General features: G+C 33.1%; 1 protein-coding gene across 13 annotated transcripts in view; it reads right to left on the bottom strand.

The window, feature by feature from the left end:
- LOC147073479 (uncharacterized) overlaps nucleotides 1–26179 on the bottom strand; it is a 68651-nt gene that overhangs the window by 5219 nt on the left and 37253 nt on the right. For 2 of the 13 annotated variants that reach the window (XM_085945500.1, XM_085945509.1), the window contains 3 exons: nucleotides 23390–23503; nucleotides 17061–17180; nucleotides 12764–13028 (listed from right to left, as the gene is read on the bottom strand). The exons of 1 other annotated variant lie outside the window; for it this stretch is intronic. In XM_085945500.1, coding sequence (XP_085801626.1) covers nucleotides 17080–17180; nucleotides 23390–23503 — 215 coding nt within the window. In that variant the 3' untranslated portion in view covers nucleotides 12764–13028; nucleotides 17061–17079. Of the gene's footprint in view, nucleotides 1–1793; nucleotides 3305–5643; nucleotides 5704–12661; nucleotides 13029–17060; nucleotides 17181–20696; nucleotides 20796–23359; nucleotides 23504–24953; nucleotides 25206–25996; nucleotides 26135–26179 lie in introns of those variants that run through there. 10 more of the 13 variants (XR_015070480.1, XR_015070481.1, XM_085945507.1 and 7 more) reach the window with 10 other exon arrangements.

Below are 26179 nucleotides of genomic sequence, written 5' to 3'. Positions count from 1 at the left end.
ATAAATTATGCTAATGGTTTTATAAATGCGTTTAAAAATTAATAAATGTAAAAAATCTTAACACCACTGCACAGTTATGTACCGAAATATGACTATATTCTAAAACATTAGAGCGAGAGGTTTAAAAGAATACTATTTTATGTAACAAAAATACTTCATGCAGTCATCAAATGTTTAAAATAACTATACAGGATAATAAGGCTTTAAAATTATATAAATAGATCATCTACAACGTTTAAGTAGTGTCCAGGATCATGGTTTGAAAATACAATAAAAACTCAATTTTGACCTTCGACGAGCATGTCCCCCCTTAACAGAATTTATAATATAATCCTATATTTAACCGGTTTTATTTTATGAAATTATCATATTGGTCAACAGCCGTTAATTAAATTAATAATATTACAATACAATTATTATTTATTAATGTAGTACTACCAAAGTCCTATGATAATTCGAGGGCTTAGTGTCAAACAACACTATCTACAAAAGTGCAACTTTACAGGAGAGCCAAAAATCGTTATTTTAGATTCTTGTAACTCAACAAGGGAAATGTTTATTTAAAACCTAATGTTAATATTTTATAATTTATTGTGTATTGTACATTTATCTTGCTTATGATGATGTTAAAATTTATAGGGATAGTTTTAAAAAAATATGAAAACAAGGGTAACTCATGTAGTTAGCGTTAAACTTTACTGACGATTTAATAAGAAATTAGAAAAAATTGACATAACGTTGTTTGACTATCATGTAGCCTCAAATGTAAAATAACGTTATCTGACTTTAAGCACTCGAATTATTAATAAGTAGTTACTGTGTATATTATAATGATATTATTAATTAAAAAAACTGATGTGATGACTTTGTGTTCATTCATAATAAATATAACAGTAGACGGCCATCATCCTGAGAATCAAAGCTCCATCAAATCAAAAGTCCAACTAAGCAGTCGCTCACATACAACCGCAAGGCAACTACACCTCGTTGGTTGTATTAACTTGTTATTACATATTTAATAATTAAAATCCACACCACACACACTATCACCTTAATGCCAAAGTATACATTTTCAAGACGTATTATTTTAATATGTCGGTTTGTTTCACGCAATCTCAACTAGAATGACGATAATTCTTATTTAATTTTTCAACTTGTACATAAATGGTTTACGCTAATGGCAAATCCAGTACTAGAAAGTAAATACTATTTAAATGACATAGTTATAGTAATCACTAATTAAATATCAATATTTCTGACAATAACAACATCATAAACAAACCACACTGTCGTGAAATTTGATAGTTTTGACAGTAAAATATAGATAGTCGGAGGTGCGGCACCAGAGGCGGATCAATTCAAGCGGAGGCCCTGAGAGGTAAAAATTTCGGGGCCCCCAAATTCAAGTTAGAAAAAAAGTTTTATACATAGAAATTCTCATTAATTTTTTAACATAAACTATATATATAACAAAGGAATTAGAAATAAAATTAAAAAAAACATATTTTTAAAATAAATTTTCGCCTTGCTTCTTTATTTCTTGCAAATTCGTCAATTATTTTGGCAGTGTCAATTCGGTTTAAAATTTCTTGCTCTATATACAAAATGGCCTTACTATTTAATCTTTCTTCTCCCATACCTCTCATATATGTCTGGTGTGGTTTTAATAGTGTCCTTGTTTTCTTTAAGAAATATTAAAAAATGGTCAAATTCGTCTACAAAAGTACAAATATCAATGTCCTTTTTGTAAATATGCATCAACTTTTTTATCACGTTCTTTTTTTCTTCTATTTATAGATTCCAATCAAAAAATATTCTAAAAGGCTGCTCTTTGGTCCTTGGTCTTTTCACAGATGACATAAAATGAATTTTATTTTCAAATCTTCTCTAGTTGTAAATTCATGTCCGACTTCTTTGTTTTCATCAAAAAACATTTTTCTTTTTTGTTGTCTGCGAGTTTGTCCATATTCATCATAGGATAATCCTGATAAATCAGTTGCCTCTTTTTCAACTTTTTTATATTCGTCTCGGAAATTATTGATGAAATTTTCTAATGACTTCAGTAGAATAAATCAATGATGCTCAACCTTTTTTTTCTTCGGGCCAAATACATATATTTGTAAAGTAACGCGGGCCGCATCACTACTGGTGGTACTACTAAAAAAATCATGAAACTCCCCTTTTTTACAAAAGATTTTTGAGATTTAAAAAATTATGCGTGTTTTTTTAAATTAATCGTGTGCAATAGCAACACTCTTATACCAGATCTGATGTGGACCATAATGACAATCCTCTTCGGGTGTTGAAAAAGTCGAAACGAATCTCAAGATATACGAAATTCCTGATAATAAATGTGTTTCGGGCCGCAGGTTGAGTATCGCTGGAATAGATCCTTTCAATAGTTCGCATTCCACTGTTTAATAGCGAGACCATAATAAAGTAAACGATGAACTGCACCCAATTACAGAAATTATCAAAAAAATATCAGAAATTATCAAAAAAATATCAGAAATTATCAAAATCCGTCTATAACACATCTCTTTAAAGACATTCCAAGATCACGGGCCCCTTAGTCCGCTTACCGCTAGACCCGCCTCTGGGTGGCACTGAGCTAGAAAAAATGATGCAATATTGATCTAAGTACTGTCCACAATAGCAATACATGAGGTGCATTTGCTATTAACATGCCGCGTGGTCAAATTGTTCTACTATAATAGAATAACACAAAATAACCAACGTGAATATACCGTTGTGCCGCGAGTGTTTTCTTAGTGTGCCGCCAAATATGGTTAAGTTTTACAAAGCCATTAGTGAAAATTTGTTGCATTTAAGTAGGACTCCTTTAGCATAGTGCTTATATGTACATGGGCGCGATACCCAAACGATGCAGGTTTGATTCCAGCGGGGTGTCTTAATTTTTTCAAAAAAATCTAGGTATTGGTTATAATATATATTTTTCTCAGAAGTGTTTTCAAAATTATGTACCTACTTATATTCAATAATTAGAATGTTACATTCTTAAATCTTGTGAACTATTAATTGAGTAAAAAAATAGTAATTGAAAACTACAATAGGTTGAATGCATTACTAGTATCATGTGTTTAGTGGATGTCAAATATGTTTTTTAGTAATCAGTTATCGTTGCCTTAATATGTGAGGCCGCTTATCGTTATTTTTATTAAACATAAATAATCAGATCACTACGGTCGACGACGCCTAGGAGGTAGTGCTTGATTATTTACTATCCAACCTCCAGGAATTGTTCTAGTTGCTGGCATCGCTGATGGCCTGGATCTTGTTTATTCTGGAAGCATCAAGCGTCAACATACTGGTGAGACAGGTGCGAACACAAAGGTATGGGAAGAGGGGGAGGAGAGGGTCCGGACCCCCTCAGAACCAAACGGAAAAGATACAAATTATTTAGGTGAATGGCATATAAAGTCCCGCTTGCATGATTCATTTTGACGATCATCGCGGAGGAATCATCCCCAGTGACCCGTATAAACGCACATTCATCAACGAATCATCGAAAGTGATCATCCGAAATCAAAAGTGAATGAAGTTCAACTGGTCCTATTTTTTGGTCATTTTGTGTTCACTGCGGTGATTCCAAAAGTACTGTGCATGTGCACTGCGCCCCTGAGTATCATATTCCCCATGGATATTACGTCGCATTACCCATGTATTTAGTTTATGGTTTTATCCACCAACGACTCTTTTTCCTATTCCTCTTTCTCTCGATGAAATTTCTGCACCCATATAACAAACAATCACAAATAATTGTTTGAATTCCAACCTGCAGCGTAATTTCACTTGACGCCATTTTGGATGAATTGTATATTTCACGTTCAGTGACATGTGTAAACAAAAAATTAACGCCTGTAATCAATTCACTGCGGATGATCATCCGCGGTGACTCATCTCAATAAGCATGTTGTTCTTATTCGTCAAGATATTATGGCCCGGATAATTTGACTGTCAAACAGCCTTCGCAACGGGTTTGCCTAACTCCTGTCAGTATTCTACGATATGCAGGGCCTGTAGCCAGTTGAAGACACTCATAAACTGTTGCAACTATCTGGGGCATCTAATGTTTGCTTTAATATTCCGATGCCACATGTCTAAAAGACAAGACAGCGGGTATGACACAAATGACGCTAACGATCCTAATAATTATGACTGTTAAGCGATGCGCATACGATAGCAACTTGTGGATGCGACAGCTCGCAATAACGCGTAGGTACCCTTAGATATATGTGGGTCAGGTGTTTATCACTAGACTCAAAGTGTGGAGTGTCTGGGTATGATGAATGTAACTGGAAAAGTGCCATATTCCGCGGTTGAAGCGACGAAAATCTTTAAGTAGTAAGCGGCGTAAATGTGTCACCTGTTTGATATTGTTAACCCCGCCCCCTCCCGGCGCCTTAAAAATCAATAAAAAAATATTATGGATAAATTTTCAAAATGTACCTACTTGAGGAACGAAAGTGATATGTAAATAATAATAATAGGTATATACTTTGAAAGTTTGTGCTAATCGCTAAAATCAATAATTTAGACAATGATTTAGGGAATTCTATTAGAATCCCAACGGCTTAACAACTTTTAGGTGCTAAATAAAACGAATTCATTTTTTTAAGAAAACGCACTTTTTGTGACCATGTACCCTTGCACCATAAACTAGCTAACATTATCATGGATATCGGTTGGTCAATATACGAATAGGCCAGCAAATATGTACGATATGATTGTATTTATAATTTACCTACCCCCCTATGTTATCTGTCTTAAGGCTCGATGACATTGAGCTACTTTACAAGCTACTTGTTGGCGAATTTACAATCTGCTTATAAACTCGCCCAGTGTCATCATCGAACAAGCTAACAAGCAGATTGTAAACAATCTATCGAGGAAAGTTGATAGCTGGGCTACTTTACACGCTACTCGCTGGCGTGTGGGCTACGTCTACGTCTGCGCAGTAGAGCGATGGTGGCGACCTCTCGGTAAAAAAACGAACTACGTCCAGTCAAAATAGTCGTTAGCTTGTGGCTTCTGAGCGAGTGGAAAGTTTTGTGTGTCATCATCACAATCGCATTAGCTGACTCGCCCGCTTTTAAATTCGCCAATAAGCAGCTTGGAAAGTAACTCAATGTCATCGACGCATTTCACTAATATATTATTTTGTTGTATATTCCATTATTTATATGTAGGTACAAGATTAATGATCCTATAAAAAAAAACATTATAATACGTAAATTATTCATAATACAACAATAATTTAGCTTCAGATATGTGATATTATAATAATTCATATTTGCAAGATATGGCTTGGCTGATCTATAAACATCTCAAGATTAAGTACATACTTAATTGATAATCTTGACTGCTTCAATAAAATTGTAAAGAAACCCTAATATTTAACCTGTAAAGCGTCAATTACATTGAGCTTCCTTACGAGCTGTTTGTTGGCGAATTTATAATCTGCCTGTAAAGTCGCCCAGTGTAATCATTGAACAAGCTAACATGTTCGATGATTACACTGGGCGACTTTACAGGCAGATTATAAATTCGCCAACAAACAGCTCGTAAAGAAGCTCAATGCAATTGACGCTTAATTGGTTTTTCATAAAAAATGTTGCTTACCCCATGGACGCGGCTGTCGGCATGGGGTTTGGCGGTCCACAGCATGGGGCGGCAAAATCTCTAGAAAAAATATTTTTTCATAATCAATAAATTTTTATTGATTATTATCTAATGATATATTATTATGGTTTGACGATTTATACGCCTATTGATTGTTTTATTAGTGATAGGGGTTTTTTACAATCACTTTAACTACTATTCATAATTTGTTGGTTATAATTGTATTGTGATCCTTGACATAATATGTCAGTGATAAAGTTTTTACCTACTTTATTGTATTAATTTATTATATAAGTTAGAATAAGTTTTATTCGTTTTCAGTGTGTATTTGCCTTTTGGTGTGTGCCATAGGTGAGTCCATGAAGTGGAGTAGTGGATGAAGATGCCGAAAGGCGAAACACGGGTCGCAAAAAAAACGTCTCAAATGGAATAGTACAAAACTTAAATCCATTAGATTTTAAATTCAAATTCCATTAAGTACCGTCGGTCGATAGTATTAATACCTAATATAATTTGATAGTAAACGAAGAATTTTGATTATATTTAGAAGTGGCATTGTCGGCCAGGTGTAATACTTTCTACGGGAATGGGACGATTTGGCACCGCGAACTGGCCTCCGTCGATTGGCCTCCGGTAATTGACCGCCGGTACAATCGGACGCCGGCCCAATTGGACACCGACCCAATTCGACGCCGACCCAATTGGCCTCCGGGAGGATTGGACGCCGCACAGTTGAATTAAATGCGCAAAGGAATAGACGTACGTTACGATTTGTTGGAGTAAATAAGCAAGTCAGCTTAATATGATTCTATCTTCTCAGTAGTTGTACCTTATACATTTCGCGCTTGACACATTTTTAATATAGATTGAGAATAATTATTACATATATTTAAAAATAGAATAATAATAACCGGTACTGTTCGGTTATCAGGAATACAGCGGAAAACACTTTTCGAAAATACCCGATTTATTGGATTATTTATTAATTTGGGTTAGTTTAGGTTAGGTTAGGTTTGGTTAGGTTAACCTAACAAATAATCCAGTTTATCGGCTATTTTAGAAATATGTTTACTGCTGTATTCCAGATAACCGAACAGTACCAAAGAACTTGTTATATACAACGTTTTTAAATTTTCTGTTGAATTATTATGCTCAATATGCTCAAACTTGTACTTGATATGAAGTAAATAAAAAACAAACAAATATAGAATACTGAAATGTCATTTTGACATTTTGATTTTCATTTCCATACTACCGCACGTTTATATTATTAATTTAGTTGCTATGACCACCCCCTTAGCAACCACCAGTCTTTCACTTTTTACGGATTTTTCTGAAATAACTTTCCATACAAAACAGAATTAACTGAAAATGAATTCAATTCTGCTTAAAAATGGCTAAAAGTATTAAAAGAATGCATTGGCATCGTGTTCTGATATATTCTAAAAGTTTCAAATTTCTAGCTAGTCGGGAAGTTAGTTAAAAATCGATTGCAAGATTTGTACTGGACAAAGAACCACCGGACAAACAAGCATACGATCTAATAAAAACGTTGTAAAAAAATACAAACTAATCTATTATTTAAGTAGCAGCGTTTTCTTTGGGAGGGGTCTTTGTGTCATAATTACTATGGCAAAACAATTTAGGAAATATTAATAAAAATTAACTTTACTTGAACAGAAATTTAGTTGAACAATACAACTTTTGAGAGCAGATTCCTGGGGTTACATGTAAATTGTACTTAAAACGTTTCACCGTGGCACAGCTTTCTATAGGAAATAGATAACCGTATAATATACGGTCTCCAATTTTATTAGATTCAATATGAACATTCATTCAATTTTCAAAGCTGATTTTGGCAAAATTCATGAATTCAACCTGACCTAACAAATAATCCAGTATATCGGCTATTTTCAAAATTTGTTTGCTGCTGGCGTCCTGTAAAGTGTAAACGGACAAGAACCGTGTTTTATTTAGATATTAATTTTATATCAGTACTATATGACTCAAAGAGGTTGGACGACCTTTAATATTCGGCCATATATTGCCGATACAACATTTCACGGTGAAGTGTGATACGGCGAACTGCATATGTACAATCGTAGTAGATTTTTGGGTTTCCTCCGTGTGTCCGGGCTCGTTGCAGAGGCCATTATCAAGAGATGATATTTTTATGATGAAAATGTAGTGTAGGTATATTGCTCTAAACATTTCTTTAAACGTCGAGTAAAGAAGAAAGAAGGACACACGGTGGAAAAATCTACTACGATAAAAAACAACCGTGAAAGCCTCAAACATGATATGCATATATGTACAAGTTTCCGGATACAGGTTCCTGGAGATACTATTTCTTTGCCTGTGGCGTCAACCGATTATAGGCATTTATGAATATGTGTATAGGATTTATAAAAAAAATATTTATACGTAAGTACTTGTCTTGTTTAAGACAGTGAACTCCCACTGTGCCTATAGCGCAACGTGTTCTACCAGTGTGTGTTCCAGAAACTTAGAGTAACACAACGTGACATGGAGAGGTGCATACTGGGCATAACGCGAAAGGACAAAAGGAGGAATGAGTGGATAAGGGAACAGACAAGGGTTTGCGATGTAATAAAGTTTGCTAAAAACCTTAAACGGAAATAAGCTGGACACATAGCTCGAAGAAGGGACAATCGATGGACAAATTTAGTCATCCATTGGTATTTAAGAGAGTAGATCTAGAGGCCGCTGGATCGATGAAATGATAAAGTTCTGCAGAAGTACGTCGTGGCAACGCAACGCACAGGACCAAGAGAAGTGGAATCAGCTTGGAAAGGCCTTCATCTAACAGTGGATAGATTCAGGCTGATGATGATGATCATGATGACTTGTTTAAGATAACCACGTAAAGTAAACATGTAGGTAATGATTTAACATAATACTTATAATTTGATAGTAAACGAAGCATTGTGATTATAATTATAAGTGGCATTATTGGTTAGGTGTGTCACTTTTTACTGATTTAGACGTAAATTTTGTAAGAAACACCTCTGGATCGACGTGTCAATGAGATAGGAATTCCATGAGTCTTTACTTCAACGACACCACCAAATAAAAAAGGTTGAAATAAACGTTTCTACAGCAAAATGTAATTACATTCGAACTCGGTTTTTACGAGGAAGATGGGACCGATTGAATTTGCTCGTTATAATAATTACTCGTTATATCGTTATATAACATTTTTCGCGCCAAATTCTATTTAAACATAGAACATAAAAAATGTGAAAACAATCGTAAAATTTCCCGAAACAAGCATGGCATTCATAAACTACAAAAGAAGTTGTTTATTGTAATGAAATGCTGAGCTGCCGGCGCTGGTAGGTACCTACCGATACCTACCATATCCGTGGATACTTTTTCAATGTTGTCGGCGAAAACACCAATTAGGTACCTACTTAGACACTTAACTAGTGTCATAAACGTAATCCGATCCCGGCGGCATCGGTCTAGTTAACTGCCCGGTCGGATTTTATTGCTTATGGTCGAAAATGTTGTTTTTCAACGATCGACACATTAACAGTTTTGCTTGGTATACCCGGGAAGTAGCTATAAAAGTTAATAAATGTATGGACAAAATCATAAACTAAAAATGTCAACGAATGTTTCCTCATTACATCCGAGATCTCGCTATTTCTGTGATCGTAATAACCAAGTTCGATTTGTACAGTAAGTGATGCAGTTTGAATATATTATTATATTTTATCCACTAAAAGTTTTACGGATCATAAAAAAGTCGTCTGCAGCATAGTCTTCATTTGAACATTTATTATACGAGATAATGTTTTTTTAAACTTGATATAATATACTTTTTGTGGATGAAAATAAAATAAGTACCCACCAAAGTATATATTTCATTTTTTTCACTTCTTTTATATTGATGTTTATAATATTATATTTACAATTTTAGGCGGGCGGCAACCACTCTTGGCATAGCCCTGGGTTTCTCATTGATATTTGGGATCATTTGTTATACCCAAACGAGCTAAGGATGTCACATCATGATTGTAATGAACAGTAATGCAGTGATTAATTACTGTTACAATTGTTTCCTTATCAGGCATTTTATTAGCGAATCAGGGGTTGGTTTTACTACTCTAATACGATTGAATGTAATTTTGACCTTCTGGCTTACCATGTCCTTTTAACGTTTTTTTTCTATTTTAGTTTAGGCTGTTTTCTTAAATAATTCAAAAAAATATATAGTATACGGCAGTAGGGAAGGGTGGATGTAGGCTGTTAATATCCGCCATAAATAGTGCACACTAAACTTTGTTAGGCATACGTATTTGTTTTTATTGAACTAAGACTACAATTTACAGATGATCTTGGTTAGTTTTTAAAAATCAATTAAACCCTGCTTAAGGGCGATATGACAAAATTGTGCATACTTTTTCATTCATACTAAATTTATTTGTTTTCGTCAGTTTAAGAATACATAATATCACACATTTTGTTGTTTCATTTTTTTAAATTCATTACGCTCTGCCTAAATCAAACTATAATAGATTAAAAATATTGTTTTATCTATAAAATATTCAAAGTTATGTATGATTTAATTGCATAAATTTAGATAGTTTATAGATAGACGAGTATTTTTTGACTATGGATTGGTTTCGCAGGGCTTAATTGAATTTTAAAAACTAACCAACACCATCTGTAATTGTAGTCTTATTTCAATGAAAACAAATACGTATGACTGACAAAGTTTAATGTGTACTATTTATGGTGAATCTTATCAGCCTACCTCCACTATTTGCCACTGGTATAAGGTATGGGTAGTTTATCTATGCTTCTCTCAACATTTGCTGTTTTTGATAAACTATCTGCTTATTCATTTCCTTTAAATCCCGATATAAGAAAGAATCTAGTAGAATATTGTTAATTTTTACTATTGTTTGAAGTTGTTTGTATTAATTTGATTTTTTTAAATCTCAAAAATATACCTACAAATTGGTTTTTACCTCAAATGTTGGAAAAAATAGGAGAGCACTGAGATCGTCGGTGGAAATGATTCCTTATAGTTTTATTAACGTAAAGTGCATCGTTTAAATCAATGCATTCTGCAGTAAAGACAAGAAAGAAAGTTTAACGGTTTTTAATATAATTCAAAACCTGTGGACAAGCCCGTATAATATAAATCGAAGATGATACATAGTGTCATGTTATTTGTGAATAGGTACATTAAGTAGTTTATAATAATATATTAAAGAGTATAATATAAACCTGTGCACTCATTAGTGCGCCGGCGCAATTCGACGCAATGGCACTGTTATGGGTTGGAATTATTAAAAGATATTATTATTGTATTTAATGTAATCCTTTTATTTCCGCTTTATAACACAACATCACATTACATATTTTTACTAGTTTACTAGTATACTAATATAAGGTTGAATATTACTATGTACAATATGTGTTTCTTGTGAGAAGTCCGACTGAAGAGTGTTTTATATACTGGAATACTACAAAAAAGGAACAATAAAGATGATGCAACGAACTTAAGAAATGAACAAGATTTAACATGTAAAAATAATAATGAACTCATTTCAGCCGGTCGAATCCACTGGCTGACTCACTAACAGTTACAGAATTTGAATGGCACATAACAGCACAATGGCACATCAACGGCTGGTCGGTTGATTCCTCTTACCTCCGCGCGTACCTTACCATGCCTTGTTCCTCCCACTTTACCCAGCTTCATCTCTCTCCATACCCAGACAATACACGATTTACACGTACTGCGTGTGGTTATGCTCCATCACCAGCCCAGTTGGCCGTCGTAATGGTCACGCAGGCCCAATGAGCCAGTCGAGAGTTGGGCCGAAAAGCCGTTTTTCTAATTTCTGCGCATAAAGTATGTAAAATAGATTGAATCAGAAAATAAAAAATATTGGGAAGTGTGTTACCTTCTGGGCATGGCTGTAAGAAGGCACAAATCTCAAGTGTGGAGAAATATGGAATAAGTTTAAACACGTGTTATAGAATATGTTATATTCAATATTTATGTACCTACGAGTATTATAATATTCATTAAAATTTCTAGCGTAAATAAAACGCGCATTCATTATGTATCTATTGATTAGGGGTTGCAATACCGGATGAATATATCAATACCTGTATTTCGGTGTTTCTTATTGAATACCGGTAGAAAAACCGTAGAAAAAAAGAAGTTCCTATCAATAATTATTTATATAACTAGTATTTAAAACACTATTTTATAGCAACCTATAGTACATATCTACATATTTTATTATGCTGACCTTTATAAATATGTATACTTAGATCATAATATTTTAGAGCTGCTAATTTTTACAAATAATACAAGTCTGTTTACTGGAAAATCTTTCTCAAATTGAACGTTGCATGTTCTGCCAATGATTATAGAATAATTAGAAATATTTGCCACGAATATTTTAAAATATTCTGTTAATTCATCGCGACAATTCTAAAAATTCTCAAAGTAGGTATATTTGAGGGATTTTGTTTTAATTTTATTTAACTTTTTTTGGTTTCAGTCAATATATTTGCGTGTTGGCAGTGTAAAACTTATACAATAAATTTAATATATAATATAAGTATACTAAGTAATGAAGAAATAACACTAAATTCATTTTCAAAAAACATGAACGTCTATACTTTCTTAATACTGAAAATATCGCTTTTTTGGATTTTTTAAACCAGTATTTCGGTATCGATGAATAATTGAATACCGGTTTTAAAATACCGGTATTGCAATCCATTGTATTGATGCTATTTGAGGATATTTCTTAAGTTTTATGGTTTGACTGTCATTAATTCATAAACTAAATTGCCATAAAACTGCTTGAAAGTCTTGGTCAATGACGACTGGGTTTCGCATTTATATCTGATTAATCTGTTCTATGAAAAGATTAGAATATTACTATAGTCAATATTATACTACTGTTATACGTGTCAGGAAAGATAGAGTACCTACATTCATTATTTTCAACAATTTTATGATATTATGTGGGAAAATTTATAAAAAAAAACTTCGGTTTATGTAACACAAAAAAGATCAAAGTTAGCCGAATAGTTATTTGATAATAAAATAAAATAATTGGCTGGGTATTGGTATCTTACTTTAATTAACATTTCTGTCATATTTTTAATAATTATCATAAAACAAGGATCTAATTAATATTAAATACATGTTAACTAGGTACATGTTTTCTATTATTGATAAGTCAAAATTTAAAAAAAATGTTGGTGGTTTTTATAGTATTAGAGTTTACGTCACTTTCAGTTTCGTCTGGAAGGTCGATGAAGTACCACCCGACCACCAGGAGACGGTCTAGCTTGTAGAGACCATCCGGATGCACGATGTCCTGGAATTATCAACAATTATTATATCTGGATTATCAGGCAAGGATAACTACAGTGGCGCAACTCATATATTTCATGGGTGCAGACTTCCACTTCAAGTATAATTTTGAATTTAAAAATGTTATTAAGAAACTTTTTCAATTAAACGAGTATGTAGGTATATCGTCACCTTCTACTAAGACCTCGTAAGTCCGATATTATGAAAAAATTAAGTTTGTTCGACAAAATTTTAACTAAAAAAAAAACATTTTAAATCATATCAAAACCTCGGTTCCCTAGCTGTTTATCTATCGACAAATTTTAAAAACTCATTGGTCAACCAGTGTTAGCAGATTCATTGATTAGAGAGATGTTTAAAATATTGTTTTTATTACGTTTTTTTCTTCCCGTCAACATTCTTCTCAAACATACTTACGAGGTTTAAATAGTAGGGTGACGATATACTATATTAATATATAAAATTTTTGTTTTAGAATTTTTGATCATAAATATCTTTTAATGCTCTGAAAATCCTTAAACTCCAACCACAATGTCAATAGGTTACGATTTTTGCTCAATTTACTCATTCCAAAATAGATATTAAAATATCAATTTATGCAAAATTCAAAAGGCACCTACACGAGTATGTAGGTACTGTATTATTCTACAGATACTCTGCTATAGTATTTATTTACAGAAATTCTTTAGTCAGTATTAGAGTATGTGATCGAAAAATACCGTCTCGAGAATTCTCGAGAAATAATCAGAAACGGCAAATATTGAATCTCTAAAAATTAATTTTCCAAAATTTCGAAAAAACGTGGTGACACACTCCTAAATATTCAAATATGAAGGCTTCCCAATTATGAATAAAATATATTTTTTTATTGAAGTGTGAAATTGACATTTGTAGCTAACAGTTTTCGTCGTGGTGTCTGACAAGGGTTTACACTATCACCATAACTATTTTTTTTTACTCTGAAGCTATTTTAAAGAAAACTAGATGCACGTATCATTAATATTCCTTGGACCGACAGGGTGCTTAATGTTGACGTCGACAATATATAAATGGGAAATGACCGAAATTTTCTACATAACATAACAACGAGGCAGTGGCGAAGGGTGGAAGTAGGCTGTTAAGATCCGAAAAAATAGTGCACACTAAACTTTGTCAGTCATACGTATTTGTTTTCATTGAAATAAAACTACAATTTACAGATGGTATTGGCGAGTTTTTAAAATTCAATTTACCCTGCGAAACCAAGCCATAATAGATAATAGTCGAACAATACTAAATTATGTGATTAAATGATACATAACTTTAGGTATTTTATAGATACAATAATATTTTTATCTGTTGTAGTTTGGTTTAGGCAGGGCTTAATGAATTAAAAAAATGAACCAACAATAAATGTGTAATATGAATTCATAATCTAACGAAAAGTGTGAATGAAAAAGTATGCAAAATTTTACCCAAAATTATTATGGTTTGGTTTAGGCAGGTTTTCATTGAATTTTACAAACTAACCAACACCATAATATGTTCATTGTAATCTCAGTTCAATAAAAACAAATACGCATGATTAACAAAGTTTAATGTGCACTATTTATGGCAGACCTTAACAGCCTACATACATCCTTCGCTACTGCAACGTTACCACGGCCACATTATGAGAGGACAAAGGTACAGCATTCACCAGCTCATGATACATAGAAATATCAACAGTCCACACAGCAACGGTAGAAAATATTATTTATATAGATGCTGGCCGACCTCAGATAGTGAATGGCACAAGGATAGCTAAGTGACAAAAATATTGAATATTATAATAGTATGATTAAGAGCAGTGCAACATAAATAATTTGTTTTTTATATTAAATAAACATGTAAAATATTACATTTAGGCTTAGGTACCTGAGCGATGTATTCATTTTTCCGCAAATAAAAGAATTTTTCACAATATATTGGTCTTATACTGTGACTTGTATGATAAAAAGTTCACATAGGTAGCTAAGTATGTATGTACATTGAAGTTAATGGCCCCATCAAACCACACCCACCCCGCACCACACCCGGAACGGAACCCTACGTTTGGTGTGAAGCATTTTATGGCTGGGAATATCTTAGGAGCAGTTACACAAGACTAAGGTCGCCATGCACTCAAATGTGCTTTGATTACATGACTTTAAGTTCAGGTACCCATGGGAGAGTTGAGCACGTTAAAAATTGTAGTAAGTAACAAATTAAAGCTAATACAAAACTGCCGAACATTCTAAGTGAAGAGATCTTCACGTTGGCAGTATGACGCCGCAAATTTTCTAAATGAAATTAAATTGGCCTTTGTGGCGACCAGGTCGGACAGTCAGATGGGCCCAACAGTTGGTTCAACCGACTTGAGCAGCTCTTCTCTGTCCGTACACGTTTTAGGACATTCCCAGAGGATGTGGTTTTCATCCTGTATTTTTCCGCCAGATGGACATGTTGAACGGGTAACAAGACCAAGCTCAAAGAGCCTGCCAGCGAAGGCATCATCACATCCTTTGTGTTCTTAGTGTTCAAAATGATAGAGCATAAACTACACGAGCAAACTCGTTGACCGACGACCAGCACAATCGTCAGGCATATTTATGTCAATTTCTATTCACAATGTTAGTTTGAATCATTTCGTCGAGTCGCGGATGGACGGCTTAGTCTCAACAAAAAACATCTGCATATTAACAATGTTTTCCATTCCTATTAAAAAACAAAAATACATGGGCAAACTGAACATGTTAAGTGTTCTGAACATACGTAAAAATAATTTTGATACAGCTTCCGAACAGTTTTTAATGTACACCATACTGATGTACTTAAGTTATTATCTTAGTTTGGTTTAGGCATGAATAAAATAGGTTAATTTCTTTTCTTCAGCACTGACCTGATGAAAAATGTCTCTAAGATTATCGAGAATATACGAAAACAACCGAAGTTGGCGTGAGCCTAACCACGAGTATGGCCAATCGCGTCTTTTGCACGCAACATGCTAATTATATCTCATGGCCATCTAATGCTGACACGGCAGCCGTGTCGTCAGCGCTGTATGAGTTAAAGTTAAATAAACAATAAGAATGCGAAACAAACATAATATTATATATACTGCTAAATACAATCAGCAACTTGTTGCTTGTCCAAATGTAATCTCCAACCAAGGTGACTAATAGATGGTCTGTCAGATTTTATTAGGTATCTACTCCAAATGTCACCTTAAACGCTTTACAGAGATTTGTACAAGTCAAAAGATTCTGATTGTATTTTGTAGCATATTATATTTCTAATTGATGCAAGTTTTGTACTATATTTTATGTAATTAATGAGTTTTATATAATGGCACTTATGATTCTCCAATTCTCAGAAAATTCTTTACAGACGACATTTTATGATATCTAATAAGGTAATTTAGTAATTATGTAACTTTCGTAGGTATGTGTCAGTTGTATATTTATGTACTATATGTGTGGTGGATGGAGACGTGGTTTGCTAAAAACGATTAAAATGGAATAGCAAACACTACGATCAAATAGAAATTAAAATCATGATTACTTAAGTACACACAAACGATATTATTAATATATTTAGTACGTATTGCTACTGTCTGTTTAAAGTATTGATAAAGTTTGGTGACTATTCTTATAAAGGCAATTTTAACATCAACATAACAGAGTGCACCGTGCTGGGTCTGGACCAGAATATAATGATTGTGGCAACGGGAAGAAGATATAACATTACTGTCGTATTCTATTTTGCTCACTTCTCGGCGAGACGATTCAAAGTACAATCCTACAAGCTAATCTAGAGAACGGTCGAAAATGGAACTACGAACTACCATATGGACGCCATTTTGAAAATGTCATTCGAATGTCAGATTCTGTCCAGTTGACAGTCTTAATTGGGTAGTTTTCGACAGTGGCTCCCCCATCCATTCTTTAGATAAGTTTGTAGGTCTGTAACAGACAAGCGATGAGAGTTGGCAAGTCAACTAATCTGATCATGTAATTTAGCCATTACATTCACTTACTCCTATGCCGGATACAGTTTTACCGCATCCCTTCGGGTGGTGGGCCACGGAAGCCATGGTGGTGACCATGTTGGCCGTGGTGGAATCTACGACGATGAAATGGTGGAGGCGGGTTTTGGTCTAGAAAGAATGATTCAGATTACATTCTATCACAATGTTCACTCGCATACGAAGCATAGCAATCATTCATTTTTATGATATGCTGCATTTAGACAATTCAAAATTTATTGCTTAAGTATGTCAACTAAAGATTAAGAAATATTTAATATAAAACATTATAATTATCTACGTTATCATCATAGACGATGGCTTTTCTTTACTCAATATAATATATAATATATTATATACATAGTATAATACAATAATAACCAACCGTGAAAGTCTCAAAGGATATATAAATTTTCTATTTGGCTCATCAAGAAATAATTCAAAATTACATCTATTGATCGTGCCAGACGGTCGTCGGTAACTAATAATTCGTTTCGTGTAATATAGCCATTACATTCACTTTCTTTTGTATCAGGTATTACAGTTTTACCACCTTTCCTCGAGTAGTGGTGGGCTTTAGACGATTCTACGAAGATGGAATGGCATAGACGGGTTTGGCTCTAGAAATAATGATTTGCATTACACTCGATCACCATGTCCACTTACGGACATAGTATAGGGATTCTTAAAATTTGAAATTTGCAGCATAAAGAGCTCAATATTGCTAAACTTCGTTTCATTATGAGGTTCCATGACTAAACAGAACAGTGACAAAACATAACATGACAAAACAGAACAACGATAAATATAACTATGACCGAAAGGTCCTAAATACTATAATTATTAATTTAATATTGAAATTCTCCTATCTCTATTATGTCTATAGATTTTTAATAGTATAGATTTTCAATACGCCATAATAAATCAAATTATATACTTAATTTTTGCATTCCTAATCGTTAGAAAGCCTCAAATAAACGGGACTGAACTCGGTGTTGCCGTCAAGCTTAGGATATCTCATCTTAATCAATATAATATGTTCAAGATCATTGGGTGACTAGGTACAACGAAATAATGACCTAACCTAAATAGATTCCACAAAAATTAATATTTCATTTTTCCCCTGGCTGTTCTGTTTTGTCATGTTCTGTTTTGTCATTTTCTATTTTATCATGTTCTATTTTGTCCGGTTATCATTTTATCAATATAGATTTTTAGACATGTCAATAATATTATCTCAATGAAATACTTTTCATACAAATGAAAAATATATTGAACATATCGGACCTAAACATCAACAAATCAAAAGATTTGCTGAATGAATCAACCGGCACGATGATGATCAAAGAATGTGTTGAATAAAACATTAAACATTATATAATTTAGAAAAACACTAACTGAGAGAGTATATCACAACCAATAGAAAAAACTTTTTTTTGAAAAAAGTAAGCCAACCGGTCGGGAATCGAACCCGGCATCTCCAACGGGTAAACACCCCAAACTCGTCGCATTCAGCCATTATGCTACGGAAGACATACTAATGACGACAATATTTAAGCTATTGGCTATTAAATACCTACCACTCAGCGCTCTTCGAAATCATGTTACTTCGGCAATCGATTTTTGTTTATTAAATCAAAGTAGGTAGTTATGTTACTATTACAACGATTACTAACCGACGTCTAGGAATTTCTCCAATATTTTTTAATATTTAATATTTTAATATTTAATAGCCAATAGCTTAAATATTGTCGTCATTAGTATGTCTTCCGTAGCATAATGGCTGAATGCGACGAGTTTGGGGCGTTTACCCGTTGGAGATGCCGGTTCGATTCCCGACCGGTTGGCTTACTTTTTTCAAAAAAAAGTTTTTTCTATTGGTTGTGATATACTCTCTCAGTTAGTGTTTTTCTAAATTATATAATGTTCAATAATCAGAATGATATATTCTTAAATCTTGTGAATTATTTGTTTGAATAAAAGAAATAGTTAAGGGGGGACATGCTCGTCGAAGGTCAAAATTGAGTTTTTATTGTATTTTCAAACCATGATCCTGGACACTCCTTAAACGTTGTAGATAATCTATTTATATAATTTTGAAGCCTTATTATCCTTCATAGTTATTTTAAACATTTGATGACTGCATGAAGTATTTTTGTTACATAAAATAGTATTCTTTTAAACCTCTCGCTCTAATGTTTTAGAATATAGTCATATTTCGGTACAGAACTGTGCAGTGGTGTTAAGATTTTTTACATTTATTAATTTTTAAATGCATTTATAAAACCATTAGTATAATTTATTACGAGATAATTTTTGTAAAATATTCACGATAAAAAATTATTTTGATAATCTCTGTGATCCCAAATTTGACAAGAATTAGGCATTTTATTATTCAAAAAATCGGCAAAATAACCACATTTGAAGATGATTCTAAAGATATTTATTATAAACTATGTCTTTGACCATTCAAGTGTGATAAAAATCTTATGAATAATGATTGCTTTATAATAAATATTGACCTAAGAATAAGGTAGTGTTTTTTTGAAATACGCCATTTCTTTTGTCATTCCCTAGTGGTTAAGCTACAACATACGGCCGTAGCCATAAAATGACAAACTGTAATTAAAGTAGGGAGTAAAATTATGTTAACGCGCGTGTTTGAACATGTACCTAACCGAATTTTTTTTTATTTTTTTTTAAACGGTACATGTTCAAACACGCGCGTCAATATCATTTTACTCTTTACTTCAATTTTAGTTTGTCAATTTACGGCTACGGCCGTATGTTGTAGCTTAACCACTGGGGAATGACAAAAGAAATGGCGTATTTCAAAAAAACACTACCTTGTTCTTAGGTCAATAATTATTATTAAGCAATCATTATTCATAAGATGTTTATCACACTTGAATGGTCAAAGACATAGTTTATAATAAATATCTTTAGAATCATCTTGAAATGTGTAAATCTTGCCGATTTTTTGAATAATAAAATGCCTAATTCTTGTCAAATTTGGGATCACAGAGATTATCAATATAATTTTTTATCGTGAATATTTTACAAAAATTATCTCGTAATAAATTATGCTAATGGTTTTATAAATGCGTTTAAAAATTAATAAATGTAAAAAATCTTAACACCACTGCACAGTTATGTACCGAAATATGACTATATTCTAAAACATTAGAGCGAGAGGTTTAAAAGAATACTATTTTATGTAACAAAAATACTTCATGCAGTCATCAAATGTTTAAAATAACTATAAAGGATAATAACGCTTCAAAAGTATATAAATAGATCATCTACAACGTTTAAGGAGTGTCCAGGATCATGGTTTGAATATACAATAAAAACTCAATTTTGACCTTCGACGAGCATGTCCCCCCTTAATTAAAAACATTAAACATTAATATGTAAAGTAAGTAAATACGCCATCGCATAGATAAGGGTTTACTTTACATAATGCAATATAATTATGTATATGTACTATTCTTAATATAAAAACAAATAAACGTGAAAGACTCAAACAATATATTAATTAAATTTGTTTCTATTTTGCTCAAGAAACGATTCAAAGCGACAGGTTATCTATCGGGCCAGACAATCGGCGAGACTGTTCATGTAATATAGCCATTTAATTTCACTCACTCTTGTGGCGGGAACAATAATTTTACTGCCATCTCTAGAATGGGGGGCCATGATTACCCCGATGGGCATGTCGGAGGAAAGGTGGATGCGGATGTAGGGCTAGAAAGAATAATTCACTCCATTCAATTGAATCCGTTCACCATAACCACTCACGTGTTCGGAAACTTGTACGTATGCAGTTCACCGTATCACACTTCACCGTGAAATGTTGTATCGGAAATTTATGGCCGTATATGAAAGACCGTCCAACCTCTTTGGGCCATATAGTACTGACATAAAATTCATGTCTAAATAAAACCCGGTTCTTTTCGGTTTACACTTTACAATAAGCCAGCAGCAAATAATTTTTGAAAAATAACCGATATACTGGATTGTTTATTACGTTTGGTTAGGTTGAATTCATGAATTTTGCCAAAATCAACCATGAAAATTAAATTAATGTTCATACAATTTACAAGTTTACGTACAATTTACATGTGCCCATCTACTCACAGACGTAGTATGTAGATTGCTAAGTTTTTATGTATAATAACAATAACATAAACTCATTCTCACGCAAGCGGAATATATCATTATTCAAAGTGATTTGGTGGAACAAAGTAATTAATTTCTCTTCTTGAATCTTAAAATCACACATTAGATAGCATAATATGAATTTTCGCATACGAAAAAACAGACCCACGTAGGTAGGTTTATGGATGTGTTTGTTTAATCATGTCAATAATGGTAACCCAATGAAGTGATTTTTAGGCAAATCAAAAACAACAAAAATAAATAAACGGGTTTTAAAACCCTTAGCTTATAAAGGATCCAACACTTTAGAAAACAGGAAGACTAAAGAGATTTAATTAAATAAAAACTCATTGTCAATACGTCATCGTTATCAATTAGAGTTTTTATTCATTGCATTAGTGAACATACTTAATTTTTAAAACACATCTGAGAATATATATATATTATAACTTATACAAAAAATCTTTTTGAAAAAAGTAAGACACCCCGCAGGAATCGAACCTGAATCTCTCGGGTATTGGGGCCCATGCACATTGACCGCAATGCTAAAGGAGTCATACTTAATTACGACAAATTTTAACTAATGGCTTTTAATACTCACTGCAGCGCTTTCTAAATTGAGCTACATTGGCGATCGGTTTTGCATTATTGTCCCTTAGTTTAATATAATTATATCGTAGCATTTTTAATACACAATTTATTAAGTCCACGAGGAATCTATTGATGAAGATCTTAGTGATAGCACAATTATTAACAATTGCATTTTTTTATTGGGATACCATGTTTGGAACACCAGACTTTAAATAGAATGTTTTGCCTCGTTTTAAAATGTACATGCATGTACCTAATTGAATTTTAAATACCTATCTACAAAACAGATTAATAAACATAAATTTAAAAACCATCGCCATGGACCAAAATTTTAAAGCAATGTGTTTTATAGCGGCCAGGCCGTAAATTTCAAGTAGAACAAGACGTACTGATGGCTCTCAAAATAGAATGCACGTTACATTCGAATTTTCTAGACAGAGTTTGAGTAGTTTCTTTTTTATATCTATTTTAGTCCCTGTTGTCATTTTATCGTGAAATATCTATAAAAAGGAAAAATAAACTATTCTTTGTTCAGTAAAATACTGAAGATGAACAGAATTCAAAATCATTTCCTGTAAATATGACTGTTCTAGGACTTTCTTTCGGTTATCTATCTATTACAGTCTACATACCTTATACAGGCACCAGTCGCCACTGACATACATTATGTATTATTACAATATATATAAATTACACCTGCAGATGGGTTAGCAAAATATAACAACAATACTGTAAAAAAAGAACCAGATTTGAAAAAATGGACTTTATTGCAATGTAAGTAGAGTAGAGTTAACAATTCAACCACATTTTAATTTTATCAGCATGCTAATAAAATAATTAAATTTTAATGAGTTGTATCGTTTATTTTTTATATACTACGTCCATTAGTAGGAAGTCAATGATTACAGCACTAGTGGGTAACGACATGATCTCGTATGCAATTGAATAGGTACACAGTATCTAATAAATGTCATTGCGAAAGGAACGAATACACTGAATTAACTGATGAACACAAACACAGCGTGTGGTTTATTGTTGTTTAGAATATGACACGCATTGCATGAACAACGAATTTGCATAAGCTTGGAATAGTATTTTGGAAAGTATTAACGATTTTTGGTAATTGTGCCGCAGTGGTGGACAAGAGCTTTTTTTTTTTTTTTTTTACGAAAATAGTTTATTCCATGCAGACAATTATAATAAATACCTATTTCTGTCGGCGCATCGGTTTTTCGATCCAATAATCGTTAATTGAAAAATTTAAATTTTCATACATTTTGAAACACCATTATCACAAACTAAGATTATATGAGGTAATATTAGGTTGGGGTAGGTTAGATTATGTTAGGTTAGGTTTGGTTTGGTCTAAAAAGAAAGTTATAAAATCTCGTGTCCATCTCTGCGGCACATTTACCTCATTTTTCGTGATTAATAATTATTTTATGTAGAATAGCGATATTATTGGCATTTTATTCTACAGATTTATACCATAAGTTGGTGACCAATTTTATTATTACGTTTCCTTATTCTGGACCAGTCTCAAATCGCAAATATCTTACATCGAGAATTCTTTCAATTCCATCGTCTACCTGGAGTACCTGGTCTACCATATCGCCCCACAGGAGGAAGAGGTTTGTAGGTTTTGGGTAGCGGCGGGCTGGATGGAGATAGAACCTGAGGAATGTCCACGGGGTGTACGTATTCTGGAAATAAATAATGTCATAAAATAGAACTCGAAGAATTAAAGAGTAAAGAGTTTGACTGTTCTCATATATAGCAGTACAACTCCCTAAGTTTGAGTGATAACTGAAATGTGCCCTGGCATCGGAGCAGACAGAAGAGCTCGGAAGAATGTTAGAGTTCTTTAAAGAATTGGAGAGAGGACTTGAACAATGGGTTCTGACTCAAAGGAGAAGAGTCAATATGACAGAGTAGTAGTCGAAGTTTATTAAAAAATAGCTTGGCTATAGATACCGACAACTATGACTTGAGGAGCGGCGTTTTGTAGATCTAAGCTAAGAGCTCGCAATGCATCGTGACACTAGTGCCACAGAAACGTCTCAAATAATATATCAGCTTATAAATTAAACTTTTTTAGTGTGTACCTAGTTGTAGTTGACGGATTAAAATTAAAACATTATTACGGCTTGTTTACAGATATTTTCGGCGATGCTTTGACTTTTCGGCTGAAATATGTGTTTGGCATAATATATGTGATTGTGCATCTAACTATACTTGCAACATTTGCATTGTTTTGTCAAATCCGTGAACTTGTCTGACACGTGAATAATTACGTCCCAATTCCATGTTCAGTTGTGAATTTCATCCGACCAAATCATTTCTTATAATTTTTATCTCGCTTTTATTTTTATATTATTCTTATAATTAATTACAATAATCAAGTATTAGTAATTATAGCCCGACCACTAAATCATTCCTACGGGCGTGTTAGCGGCAAACTGCGGAACTACGTTTTCCCCCGCAATTTCACGTGTATTTTTACGACCCCGATCCCCGCTGAAGTCTTAACAACTGCATACAGCGTCATACAATCGTGACGTAAGATATAAAGGATATGCTATATCTATAAGTAGTATTAGTAATAATATTGTTGTAAATTTGCGGAAGCATAAGTATTATATTTAATATTTCATTTTGGGGGACGGCCCCAAATAAATGTCAAATCCAATTTGTGTTCTTCTGCACGCATGGCATCACAAAATCACGTAAACTGGCGACACTCCAATTAAGTGCGTTTTCACATAGGTACCTATAAGTACAATATTTAATTAAATTTAAAAACTTTACACACTTACAGGTAAAATCCATTTAAATGCGATTTTTTTATAATTTATGCGAACAAAGGATTTGTCCATTCAAATAAACATACTGAGAATAGCACACAAATGCGAATTGAAAACCAAAAACATTAACTGGCGAAAAAACATTTAAACTGCTCGTTCTTAATAAATATAATGACCGTTCGGTAAAATACTTTCAACAAACGCAGTCAAGACAATATAGCATGCTCAATAATTAAGGTCAGTTGGATAAAGTCACGGATTGTATCCATACAGCTTCGATTAAGAAATCTCAGTATTTTCTTCTGAACTATCTCACCGAATAACCGTACTTCAAAAAATAATAATTATGAAAAACAAAACAGTGATAAAAGTTTAATAATTTATAATTCGAAACATGTGGTTGTTTTTTTAAAGAAACCATAAAATAGAATAATATTTCCAATTAAGTACACAATTTTATTAAATTAATATTTGAATTATATTGAAATGATGTAGGAATGTTATCCGTAAACCCACAGGACCACGCGCGAATCTCGTGAGACTCAATTCCGCGAATGCATACAGTGTGGTCCATACCTCAAACATTATTCAGCTTTCCAATCTGTAAGGTGAAAATGACAAAAATATTAAAAAAAAATGTATTACACACCAAATTCTCAGAATTAAAATATCACTTCATAATATTAACAAATTTTAATATGCCCTTCACAAGGATTAAACTCCCCATAAACTACTAATATACGTTAATGAAACCAAATCAATACTCGTATGAAAACCACCATACTATTCTAATATATCAATAAGAAAACTGAAAACGATGGCGTCATATTTTTAACACTGCAGCTCATGTCTGTGTTAACTGTATTAGAACGAGATTAAGTACGACAATTGCATATTGAGATTTGAGATGCAGCGATTTTGAAAAATTATCGCCAGCTGTCAAATGTCGTTGAGTAGTACCACAACATTTTTTTAAAGCGTCATACTTGATTCCAAATGCATCCGATTAGAATCAAGTAAGACGCAGTGACGTTTGTTACTAATTATTTTAGATAGCAGCCTTGTATACGGAATTGCCTCGAGTGATGTTCGTGTTTTTTTGGATCAGGAAAAATAACGGAGCCCTGTTACGGTGTTAACTAGTTAGGTTAGGTTAGGTTAATAACCTCGCAGCTTGCCCTGTTATTTTACTTTATTTTAAACATCAGAATCGCACTGAATTGAAACTATTCATTGATCACGTTGGGTAATACAGAATTAATGTGTTATGTGGATCACCTCGAGTTATGTCCCAATAATATGCACCGACGCGCATTTTTTCAAACTGAGGTAGGTAGACAAACAGTGACTATAATAACTTGTATAATAACTGGTTCAAGGGTATTTACTAACCTAAGTCATAATTCCTACACTGTGACAGGCTTCCATGGTCTCATCTTCCTCTTGTCCGCAGTCGTTATTGCCATCACAGATGAATATGTAATCGATATAACCGGTAAAACACCAGAAATCGGACGGAGACATCTTATTCTAAAACAAGAACACAATAATGTTTAACAATTAGTTCTTACATGA

This window comes from Rhyacophila brunnea, unplaced genomic scaffold, assembly GCF_057557595.1.
Source record: "Rhyacophila brunnea isolate RB1 unplaced genomic scaffold, BYU_Rbru_1.0 scaffold_18, whole genome shotgun sequence".
NCBI classification, from domain to species: Eukaryota; Metazoa; Arthropoda; class Insecta; order Trichoptera; family Rhyacophilidae; genus Rhyacophila; species Rhyacophila brunnea.
Note: the sequence above shows the minus strand (reverse complement) of the source record. Positions and strands in the feature narration are given on the sequence as shown.